Below are 12,216 nucleotides of genomic sequence, written 5' to 3' on the forward strand. Positions count from 1 at the left end.
AGAAATCATAGAAGTTTAAAGCAGGAGGAGGTTTTTCAAATTGTCCAGTTAAACTTTCTCACTTTACTGATGATGAAATTCAGTACCAGAGACTTTAAATGAACTGCCCACATTCCTGCAGTCTGATAGTAGCAGAACTACTTCATTTCCTCTGTACCCCAGTTTAGAGCTTGTATCATTCTAACTTCTTTAGTAAGTGATAAAAAGACAACCCAAGATGGCATATGAGAAAAAAAAGAGCGGGAGTGGCATTATGGTGATATATTTATTGGCTAACATATCTGAAAAAGGCATACAGGGGTAGCTCAACTTTTGGAGTAGTTAAAAACTGGCTTTAAGAAGCTCATCTCTCAGTCATGCATTCTGCTGGACAGACTTCATTCTCAGGCCCTTATAAGATGGTTCTCCTGTAGTTCCAAGCTCATATCACCACACACCAATCCTGTAGACAAGACTTTGCTTTTTCTACAGCACAAACAAAAATCCCAGAATTGAGCTTCACTGGCCCGGACGGTCCTGATTTGGGCCATGTGCACATCCTCAAATCAGTTACTATAGCCATGGAAGGTAGGAAGGGTGAAATGCATTTGATTTACTTAGTAAAGGTCATATTCTCCAATCCTGGATCCAGGAATAGAGTCATCTTCACTGAAATCACAGACAGAGTGGGAGAGAGTTGAATCAATAAAAAAAGCTGGGGTACTGTTAACATAAGAAGTAGGTACAGATAATAAATGGCAAAATCTACAAGTTCTACATCTATCCATAAATAACAGCTGAAAGAATAAAGGCTAAGAGAAGACAAAAACTGCCTTTTAAAAAACATTCAGGGCTTCCCTGGTGGCGCAATGGTTGCGCGTCCGCCTGCCGATGCAGGGGAACCGGGCTCGCGCCCCGGTTTGGGAGGATCCCACATGCCGCGGAGCGGCTGGGCCCTTGAGCCATGGCCGCTGAGCCTGCGTGTCCGGAGCCTGTGCTCCGCAACAGGAGAGGCCGCAGCAGAGGGAGGCCCGCATACCACACACACACACACAAAATAAATAAATAAAAATAAATAAATAAAAAACATTCAAAAGACTGTCTTGAGGGAAAAAAAAAAAAAAGATTAATCAGTTCTCCTGTACTTCAGGAAAGAATTAGGACCAGTAGGCAGAGGAGACAAGGATACAGATTCAACTCAGGAGATGTAAAGAACTTTCTAACAACTAGAGATATCCAGTAATTGAACAGCAGGCATCATGAAGTAATGAGTTTCCCATAGTTGGAAGCCTTCAAACAGAAGGAGGGTGACCGTCTGTCAGGAATGTTGTAGAAGGGATCCCTATACTGGTGGGAGGTTGTTCTAAAATGCCTCTTAGATTCCTTCCAACTTAAGATTCTAAATTATTGAGAACAGCATGAATAAAAGATCCAAACCCATTCAACAACTAAATTATTCAACAAAAGGTAACAGAACTTTCAGCTATGAAGTTGAGGCAACCAGACTTTGCATGACAGCCATCCAATTTTACAAGGAAAACAGAAACAGATCTTTTAAAATGATTATTTTTAAATTACAACATTAAAATTAATTTTACTAGGAAACACACAACCCAGAAAACATTTTAAAAATTTCTCTTCCAAATTTGATCTATATGTTTACATAATTTCACTTCTGTCAGACTTATTCCCTAAGTTGAACAGAATTAAGTTCCATATTACACTTTTTATCTTCCCAGCTCCTGAGATACAGGCTAAGTGGCTCTGCTACTATCAGGCTGCACTTTTCCACTTAACATCATATTAAATGTGTTTATCACACTGATATAAAATCTTTATCATTACTATTTTAAGGCCTTATACATTTAATTGTGTTGGAATTCCATAGTTTACTCAGACATGTCCCTACTGGAGAGCATTTAGGCTTCTTTCAACTTTTCACTATAGTTTTGCCTTGAACACCAAACAGTTTTGTTTGTTTTTTTTAACCTCTTTTGAATTTTTTTGTAGGTCTGCAGTTAGTGGGCCAAAGAGTATGAATATATTTATGGTTCTGAATATGTACCGCCAAAAGAATGCCATCAGTTTGCAGTGCTACTAGCAGTAATTGAGTTTAACCATTTCCCTAAGGCTTGCCCACATTAGGTTTTACTCAACACTTTAAAAATTGCTAACATATATTAAGTAGTACTTTATAATTGTTTACTTTTCCATTTTTTTCTCTTCTAGTGAGTTTGAATAGCCTTCTCAACTCTTTTTTTTTTTTTTTTTTAGTGAAAACACAACTCTTAATCTACATTCCTACTGTAAAGAGAGAACTCAGTAGTACATGTGGATGCAAAGAAGTCACACCAGAAAAAGAGAATAAAACAGTTAAGGTAAACAGATTAGGCCCAAGATGAAGTCACTCATGCTAAACACCACATCGACAAACCAAAACTGAATGAATACACTTCTCAAAGAATCGAGAAGCTTGACTTCCCAAAAGGCCAGACAGTATGTTCTAAAGCATTTAAGTAAGACTTGTCCCCTAAGTTGAACAAAGCTAAATTCTGTATTATTCTTTTTTTCCTGGCCAGATATATATAGTCTATGCCTTCTGAGTCCTCAAGTATAGAAGGAGTTTCTGTTCAGTCTGTAACCTGATTGAAGAGTGCATAGCCGCTCGATTTATCAAGTTAACAGCTACAAGCCAAAAGAGGGTGAACTTCAAAATGTGCCTTAAACTCCACAGAGTTGGCAGTAAAAAGCTGATATTCTCTGTGCCACATACATAATCCTAAAGTTTCGTTTTAAATATATATATAAGGCCATTTTTATAAGAAACACTACTAAGAGCCAAAGCAAAATTTCAAGAATGAAAATGTCATTAGAGGAAAGCAATGACGTCCAACAGGGAATGCTTTTGGGTTCCCATGGTGACATTTGTTTCTGATTATATATATATATATATATAGTATTAAATACTTTCCTCTGGGGTTTTAAAGGCTTTTAAGGAAGGAAATAAACCAGATTCATTTTCTTTCTAATTTGCGATAGCCAAAGGATATTTTCTAGCTTCTACAGTCCTGATTACCAAAACCAGGAAACAGGTCTTTAAAATAAGTCTTTACATTCCCGCCTATTTTAATTCCCTCTGGGCCTAGAGACATTTTAATAGAACATCTCAGATAACTCAGTCTTCTCCATACCTAGGCATATTTACTTTCCATTGAAAGATAGCCTGATATTTTATCTATACAATAGTCTATTATCTTTTCAAAATACAGGTAAGAGATATACAAAATTTGATACCTTATTTAAGTGCCCTCAACTTCCCTTTAACAAAATGGGTAGGGTAGTCTGATGTGTGTTTTTCAACACCACTAAGCAGTTAACTCAGTTCTGGCACTACCTATCTGGAGGTAAGTTCACAGATCTTACAGGCCAAGGCTCAGTTCCCCAAGACTGCCCCTCCCGCCCCACCTCCCCCTCGCTCCAACTCCACCCACCACACACACGTCAGCTGCCAATTGCAACTCCGGGCTGTTACCTGTGCTTCTACCAGCCACCTATATATTGAAGGTTCCCACGATCCCCTGTTTGGGTTCCACTAATTTGCTTAGAGCTGCTCACAGAACTCAGAGAAACGTTTACTTACTTTTAGGAGTTTATTATAAAGGATATTACAAAGAATACAGGGGCACAGTCAGATGATAAGGTATATAGGGCAAGGTATGCGGGAAGGGGCGCAGAGTTTCCAAGCCCTTTCTAAGCTGCCACTCTCCCCCCATCTCCACGTGTTCACCAACCCGGAAGTTCTCTAAACCCCTATCCTTTGGGTTTCTATGGAGTCTTCATTACAAAGGCATGATAACTACTGACGATTGGTGATCAATTCAACCTCCAGCCCCGCTCCCCTCCCAGGAGATCAGAGGGGGGACTGAAAGTTCCAATCCTCTAATCACAAGGCTGGCTCTTCTGACAACCAAGCCCCACCCTTAAGTTACCTAGGGGGATATCAAAAAGTTGCCTCATTAACATAACAAAAGACATCTTTATCCCTTTCACCACTTAGGAAACGCCAAGGTTTTAGCAGCTCTGCACCAGGAATGGGGACAAAGGCAAAATATATATATATTTCTTATTATAAATTGGAATACCACAGGTAGCACGAAAAAGAATTATAAACTAGATGTCTCCCTTACCACACACTGAGTGACATATTCTAACCCATTTATAGAAATATACACAAAGGCAGATACACCACCAAGTGCTCCCAAGGCTCCAACAACCAACACACACGAGGGAAGCACTCAACAGAGAGACCTTCAGAGAGACACAGAGAGGAGGCAAAAGGAACAAAATAGACGGAGAATGTGTATTACTTGTAAAGGATGGACAGCTACTCAGGACAGGCAGCCAGCATCACACCCAGGCACACTGCCAGAGCCAGGCAAGCACAGAGGGGCCCCGCTGGAGTGTGGAACTCTGTGCGTGTGTTTCCCTCTCTCACACACCTACTACACACGCTCTCCTCTCTCCCTCACAAACGCATACACCGCGTCTTTCACAGTCTCTCTCAACACAGTGCCTATCAGGCTCTCACACACACGAGCTCTCACACACACAGTCTCATGCACGTACAATCTCTTACACACAATCTCTCACAGTCTTTACGTACGTAGTCTCTCATACACACTCTCTCATAGTCTCTCTCTCTCTCACACACACACACACACAGAGCCTCTCTCTCACAATCTCTCTCACACACAGTCTGTAACGTACATAGTCTCACACACACTCATAGTCTCTCACAAACGCGTGAGCGCGCACACACACACGTGCGCGCGCGCGCGCCCCGTTTGCCCCGCCTCTGCCCTGGCCCCTCCCTCCACCGTGTGGGCTCCGCCCCGGCGGCCGAGGGCGGGGCGAGCCGGTGACAGGAGGGGCCGGGCCGGGCCGGTACTTGCGGCGCCCAGGCCGCCGGGGCGCGCTCCGTAGGCTCCTGTCAGCTGCGAGCGCGGCCGATCCCAGGGCGGCCCTCGGGCGGCGATCGCTGCCTCCGGCTTCGCGGCTTGGCTCCTCCGGCGGCCGTCCCGGGCGGCGGGAGTTGGCGGCGGGATGTGCTCGGCCGGGAAGCTGCTTGGCAGCGGCGGCGGCGGCGGCGGAGAGCGCGACGAGGACGGGGACGCGCTGGCGGAGCGGGCGGCGGCGGGGACCGAGCCGGAGCCCGGAGCGAGCCCGCGGCGGCGCGACCGGCGGCCGCAGGAGGAGCAAGAGCAGGTGAGCCAGGAGGGGCGGCGCGGTCCGGCCGGTTTCCCGAGCCTCACGCGGCGACGGAGGGAAGTGGCCCGGCGGGCGGGCGGCGCCCGGGCTGTGCTCGGCGTGGGGCGCTGGTCGCCGCGGCGTTCTGGGAAGTGGCCCCGGAGAGCGGTTGGACGGAGCCCTCGGGGCCGGGCCGCGGGGTCGCGCGTGTGCGCTGCCAAGTGCCGGCCCGGAGTCGCGTGCCTGGGGGGGTCAGCGCCGCCCTTACCCACCCGTCGGGCAGAGGCTTCTCAGGCCGGAGCCCGGGGGTCTGTGGAAGTGTCCTCCATAACGGTCACTTATCTAAAAGCCTTACATGTAAACATTCTTCAACTTCGAGTTCATACCCCGGTGCTGTGTTTTAGGGGCCAGCGGCTCCCCTCCCGACTTCCATCTTGTCATTTCTGAACTCACACCTAGCGCCTCTGTAAGGTGTGGGTGTATTTCTCTAGACATGCGATCTGTATCTGAAGACGTGTAGGAGCGAGTATTACAATAGGTGTCTTGACAGGGACTCTCCGAGAGCAAGTTTTTCACATGAACCCAAAGGGGATCTAAACTTCATTTAAAAACTTAAAAAGCTGAGTAATAATTCAGTTAAAAAAATAATGCCTAAGGCAGAAAGAAAAAAAACTGAAAAAGCAAGAAAATTGCTTTCAGTTGGTACCAAAGGGGGAAAAAGTATGAGTCCAGCCAAAATAAGGGAAAAGAGAAGTTGGGTAGTTTTTGAAACTCTCAGAATTTGCTTTCACTAAGTTAAGTATGTGATAATAGGCATTATAACACATCATTTATCTTCAAGATTAGGCAAGAAGTTTAATAAAAGAAATTGAATTATATGTGGGATGAATTTTCACCAGCAAATACAGTAATTAGACCTTCAAAAATACCCAAGATAAGCTAGCCTTCAGAATCACATTAAAGACCGAGAATTAAAATGATTATTTGCCTTTATTACAGTGTATACTGTTGAGATCAGTTGATGCCTGTCTCCTCTCATTATCCTTCTGCATCTGTTCTTTTTGTTACATTTCACAAACTCCAACATCATCAGTAAATGCATTAATAGATAAAGTATAAGTTCTAGTGTCTCAGCATTGTTTAGAAAACAAATAATTGTGTGGCGCACACAAAATATGCCTTAGCATTAGGTTTGCTCACCATGTGGAAGTGTAATTTTTTATTCTTTTGACAATGTAAGAGATGGTGACTGAAGCAAATAATTGGTAGCTAGATCTTCCTGACTGCTTTCCTGGTAGTTTTCCCCCATTAACTGTACCGTGACTCCGTAGCTAAAGGACTGTTTCCTCTTACTTTAGTTGTTCAACTGGAAAAGTGAAGAAAACAGCAACAGGTACTCCCTGGGGAGGAGCTGGGGGGGCAGATGTATTTGAGCTGAAGGTCCCAAAGTAATTTTCAAGTGGTTTTAAGGGAGCATGTAAAATACTTAATTTAAGCTTCTGTGGATTTTTCATCATCAGTAGCTCTGGTCTTAACAAAATTGCTTATGGTACAACAAAAAGGGATGAAATGAAGAAAGAATGAAACATATAGCCTAGAAAACAGATATACTTTGCATACCTGCTTCTTTCATTGCATGTCATGTAAATTTATTTTCCTGTACTCCTTTGTAAATGTTATCATTTATTTTTATCACATGATTTATTTATGTACTCTAAGTCCACATACACAATACTTGAAAATTACACCTGAGATATGCATTTCCTCCTATATCAGCACCAAAGAAGAACTTCTTATAAAGAAGTCAAAAATAAACAAAAAATTGATACAACCCAACTCATTGGTGTAAAAAGCAAGCTTTTGTGATAAATCATTTCTTGGTAATAAGTGTAGCTTTTTCTTCAAGTCCTGAAAATGAAATTTAAAATTTGTATGCACTGCCTTGCAATGATGGTAGAGATATAAAGATATTTGAGGGAGAGGTAAATGAAATTTAACAGCTATAAAACATAGTCTAAGGATTTGTTTTATTTTGTTTTTCTTTAGGCAGATGGTGTGTATTTGTTTTGTTGTTTTAAGGACACATGGACTCCAAATTACAAATGGAGTATTTTTGAAAACTTGGTTTGTAAACTTGTTGTTTAGAACTTAAAGTGAACTTCTCCATAGAAACAATGATATAAACAGAAACAGAACCAAAACTAATTAGCTGGAAATGAGACAGAGGCCATCTCCCTGCTGTCCTTTCTGCTTAGCACACTCACTTAATGTTCCAGAATCTGAGTAGCTTCGTGGATGTTAAGAGAGAATTGGTAGTAGTGGCAGCAGCAGCAGTAATAGCAGAGGCTCCTTTATATCTGGATCAGGGTTACAGGTGGTGTGCTCTTGAATTCAACAGCTCCAGAAGGCACCTGACTTTTGCTCCTCTAGCTCTTTCAAAGATTTTTGTCAGCCCCTAATTTGCTGTATTAAATCCCTTTCTATTTCTAGTTCCTTCACAGTTTGCCCTTACCTGATCATTTGATGAAGGAGCTTTCTTCCTTTGGCTATTCCCCAGCCTAAAGTCTCCTCTACATACAACCTTACCTTCACTGATTTTTCTTTCTATTCCTGTCTGAAAGACTCATGCCCTTCCCTCTACCTGGAAGCCTCTTGCATCAGCTTTGACTTTACAAAACATATCTTTGGCTCATTGTTATTATGATACCAGATCAAAATGGTATTTATTTCATGTAATACCAAAATACCGGTATTTATATAGGTGTTTTCTTAATAACTAAGATATTATAAGCATCATTTTTTTTTTTTTTTTTTTTTTTTTTGCTATTTATCCTTAAGTACTACTCCATCTGATAGAAAACTAAGGTTCCTCTGTCTTTCTGGCCTAAATCTTTCTAGGTACATGATTGACAAGGCAGCCTCTATCCTAGGAAAGCAGGACTTGAAAGACTGGACCAGGTTCCCTAGATGAAGGAACTGTCAAGTCTGAAGTAGGAGTTTGGCCTCTAAGAAAGATAAGCCGAGGAGAGAGGCAAAACGCCCAAGGAACTGAAGGGACAGGGCACAGCTGTCCTATATGTGTGTTGGTAATTGTGTGCATGAGAGATGATCCAAGTATGTTCATGACTGTGAATGCCAGGTCCCTTTAGGTAAGAGAGTCTCTGCCCTGCTGCATACCTGGAAGGTTAAATATCTCCAGTCCTTTTATTACATTTATGTATGTATGTGGCATTTTACAACCTGAAAAACCTAAGATGGCCCTGCCTTAGGTGGGATAGAAAGGTCCCACCATCCTTGGATTGACTTTAGAATCATTATTTTTAGCTTTAAGGTCTTTCTTTATGATTATAAAAGTAATGTGTACTTTGGAAAATGTAGAACTATAAAACAATCTAAAGAAGAAAACAAAAGCATTTGAAATCTCACTGAGTAATATTGTGCTATAAAATATGAAACATTTGATGTTACTACATTCATATATCTCTCTGTATGTGTGTATATGCATATATACACACATATTTTTTAACATGTTTTAATGTAATATTTGGACTTGGTATCTTGTTTTTATCTACTTAGCATGTTGTGTCATTTTCCCATGTTATCAAAAATTCTTTGTAAAAATTATTTTTAGGGCTGCCTAATAATCGTCCCCCTAATACTACATATTTAAGTTGCTTCAAACTTTCTTTTATAGATAATGCTGTAATGAAAATCTTTGCTTATAAAGTTCTACCTTTTTTTCACAGTTCCACCTTGGAATAAATTTCTAGAACTGGAAGAACTAGTTCAATAAGTCAAACTCTTTGAATCCTCTTGAAACATCCTAAAAAATTACATTCAGAAAAGGTTGCACCACTGTACTCTTCTGGCATTAGTATGTAAGAGTGTCAATTGGAAACCATCCATTCCAGCAACAAACAATATAATTTATAGATTAATCTTTGCCAACTTAATAGGCAAAAATTATCTTATTGTCATAAGATACTGCTGGAGAGATTTACTAAACCATTCATATATTTATTGAGCATTTGTATTTCTTTTTAATTGTGTTCTTTGACCATTTTTTCTTTTGGCATTATTATAAGATATTAAACTCATATTTCACATAGATTATAATTATTTTCCCTGCTTGCTGTTTACTTTATAATTTTGTTTATGATGTTTTTGACTTAGAAATGCTTTAAATTTTTATTAGCCAAAGGAATTTTTTTGTTAATTTCATACACACACATCTCACACCCTCATACATGCACACACACACCCCCCACACATACATACATATATCTATTATATTTGTTTAGAACATTCTTTCTAACCCTACACTTAAGGTATCCACCAATATTTTCTTATGTGTGTGTTTATAGTTTTTTTTTTTTTTTACTCTATATATTTAATCTCTTTAGAATGACTTTATGTATTGTGTGAGGTATGGAGCTGATCTTTTTTTTTTTTCCTAATCATTGAATAATCCACTTTCTCCCTGGCTTTGCAATCCTTTATAGTAGTTATAAATACTGAAGTCTATATTAAGCTTTTACATTTCTGTTGGCATTGTGAAAGGGATTTCTTTTTCCACATCATGTTTTTGCTGCTGCTTTCTAGCTATTGGTTTTTATTTAGTTAGTTTTAAACTAGCTACCTTTCTGAATTCTTTTGTTAATGCTAATGCTAATATATACTAGTATCTCTTAGACTTGATTCTTTTGCATCTTCTAGGTATATAATCATCCACTCTATAGATAAGGTTGATTTTGCTTCCTTTCAGATGGTAATGCTTCATTTCTATTTCTTGCCTTTTGCAATGCTGGAACTTTCAGATAAATGCTGGCTTATAGATATTTAAGTAAATAAATGAAGGAACCTGTATAACGGCATTTATCAAAGAATGTTCCATGAGATCATTCTGTTAAAAAAAAAAAATGGTACCAGAGGGAAGCCTTATACCTCCTTTTTGATCTATCATCAAAGATATGATTAGCAGTACATATTCTAGATCCAGAATACCTAGGTTTGAATCCTAACTCTGCCACTTACTAACCGTAACTTTGGGCAAGTTAATTAACCTCTTTGGCCTTCAGTTTCTTCATCTGTATAAAGGGAATAATAGTTGTATCAACCCCATAGAACTGTTATATGTATGTATGTAATATATGTAAAGTGTTAGAGCAGTACTTAGCATATAATAAGCATGTAAGGATTAGCTTTTGGACCTAATTTTCAACTAGAACCTAAGTGAAAAGATATCTGAGAAATGTTATTTTTAAGTTTTCCAGACTCTGCAATTAGAAAGCCACTCTAGGAGGAAGGTGGAATAGAACAGTGCTCCTCAGTTTTCATGTGTAGACAAATTATCTCTTGTTAAATGCAGGCTGTGATTTTGTTGTTCTGGGGTGAGGCCCAAGATTTTGCATCTCTAACAAGCTCCTAAGGTGATGCTGATGCTATGCCCATGGACCACACTTTGAGTGGCAAGGGAATAATTAGCAAACCAATCCACAGTATTCAACAAACTTGCCCTTCGACATAGTATCAGTAATAGATATATATACATAAGGAAGTTATTTTACTATTTCCCTAGAAGGGTATATTAGAACTCTTGGTAAAGTGTAAGAAGCCAACAAGGCTTGCTTCTCCAGGCCAAGTGATTTGCCCTAGGTCTTACAATTAACTAGTACTAGAGCACACCAGAACCCAGGTCTCCAAACTCTAAAGCCGGCTTTGTTTTTGTTTCAGAAATGCAAAGAGCCCTCACCTATGATGGGAGAACAGTCTGATAAATCTGCTGCTCCCCCTTAGATTGTGTGGTTCAAAAATAGATATTTGTTTATACCCACTTCCTTTCACATCTTTTAAAAGCAGTTTGCAAGCAATACTGTAGCAAGTGCTTTGAGTTTAGATGAACTCAGCCCTAAACTTAATCTAATTTTTCTCCAATGGGCATCTAGTCACTAACTCAGGGAATAATTTTGTATATGGTAGATATCTTTTGTCCATTTTTTATCATTATTTCAAGAATGTAACTTCTAAATCAGTGGTTCTTAACTGGGGGCAGTTTTGCTCACGGGGGACATTTGGCAATGTCTGGAGACATTTTTGAATGTTAAGACTAAGGGAGTACAGTACCATTGGCATCTAATAGGAAGAGTCCAGGGTTACTGCTAAACATCCTATAATGTGCAGAACAGTCGCCTACAGCAAAGCATTGCCTGACCCAAAATGTCACTAGTGCTGACGTTGAGAAACTGTGCTCAAAATGTATTAGGATTATAGTGGTTTGAGTTGTCAAGAATAATTACTCTGTTGATAGATATTCCAATGGATAGGTAATAATTGTGTATTTTTTTGACACCTACATTCCAAACAGGTAGTCTCCCTACAGATCTTTTCTTGCATCTCTTCTTCCAGCAACTCCTTATATGCAACTTTCTCTATTTGCTTTCCCTCTTTGTTGGAGAACAGAGGGAACAAAAAGTGCCCACCAAACTGAGAAGTTATCTTGAGACTGAAAAACAAGGCAGGCAGCTCCATATAATCAATGGATCAGTATATTACAGGGTAACTTGCTCACAGGGTGGGATCAGGCGGATGATCTGTAAGCATTTGCAGCTGCACTCCACACTGCCAAGGGGCCACTGAGGCAATTTTATAGTTAACATAGGGTATAGGGGTATGTGCTTGGAAACAGGAAATGCATTCCTAAGTCAATATTTATGAATGGGTAACTAGTCTTGTGGACCAGCAGTCCCCAACCGTTTTGGCACCAGGGACCGGTTTCGTGGAAGATGGTTTTTCCGCGGAGGTTGGGGGGATGGTTCAGGCGGTAATGCGAGAGATGGGGAGCGATGGGGAGCGAGGGGAGGGATGGGGAGCAACGGGGAGGGACGGGGAGCGATGGGGAGCGAGGGGAGGGATGGGGAGCGATGGGGAGGGATGGGGAGAGACGGGGAGCGACGGGGAGGGATGGGGAGCGATGGGGAGCGATGGAGAGCG

The 12,216-nt window shown here is 40.8% G+C and overlaps 1 protein-coding gene across 1 annotated transcript in view; it reads left to right on the forward strand.

Annotated features, from left to right (window-relative positions):
* The first annotated feature begins 4,935 nt into the window (after positions 1-4,935).
* FAM241A (family with sequence similarity 241 member A) overlaps positions 4,936-12,216 on the forward strand; it is a 40,638-nt gene continuing 33,357 nt past the window's right edge. Inside the window, exon 1 of the mRNA XM_024119540.3 lies at positions 4,936-5,244. Coding sequence (XP_023975308.1) covers positions 5,083-5,244 — 162 coding nt within the window. The 5' untranslated portion in view covers positions 4,936-5,082. The remainder of the gene's footprint in view (positions 5,245-12,216) is intronic.

The sequence above is a fragment of the Physeter macrocephalus genome, chromosome 7 (assembly GCF_002837175.3).
Source record: "Physeter macrocephalus isolate SW-GA chromosome 7, ASM283717v5, whole genome shotgun sequence".
NCBI classification, from domain to species: Eukaryota; Metazoa; Chordata; class Mammalia; order Artiodactyla; family Physeteridae; genus Physeter; species Physeter macrocephalus.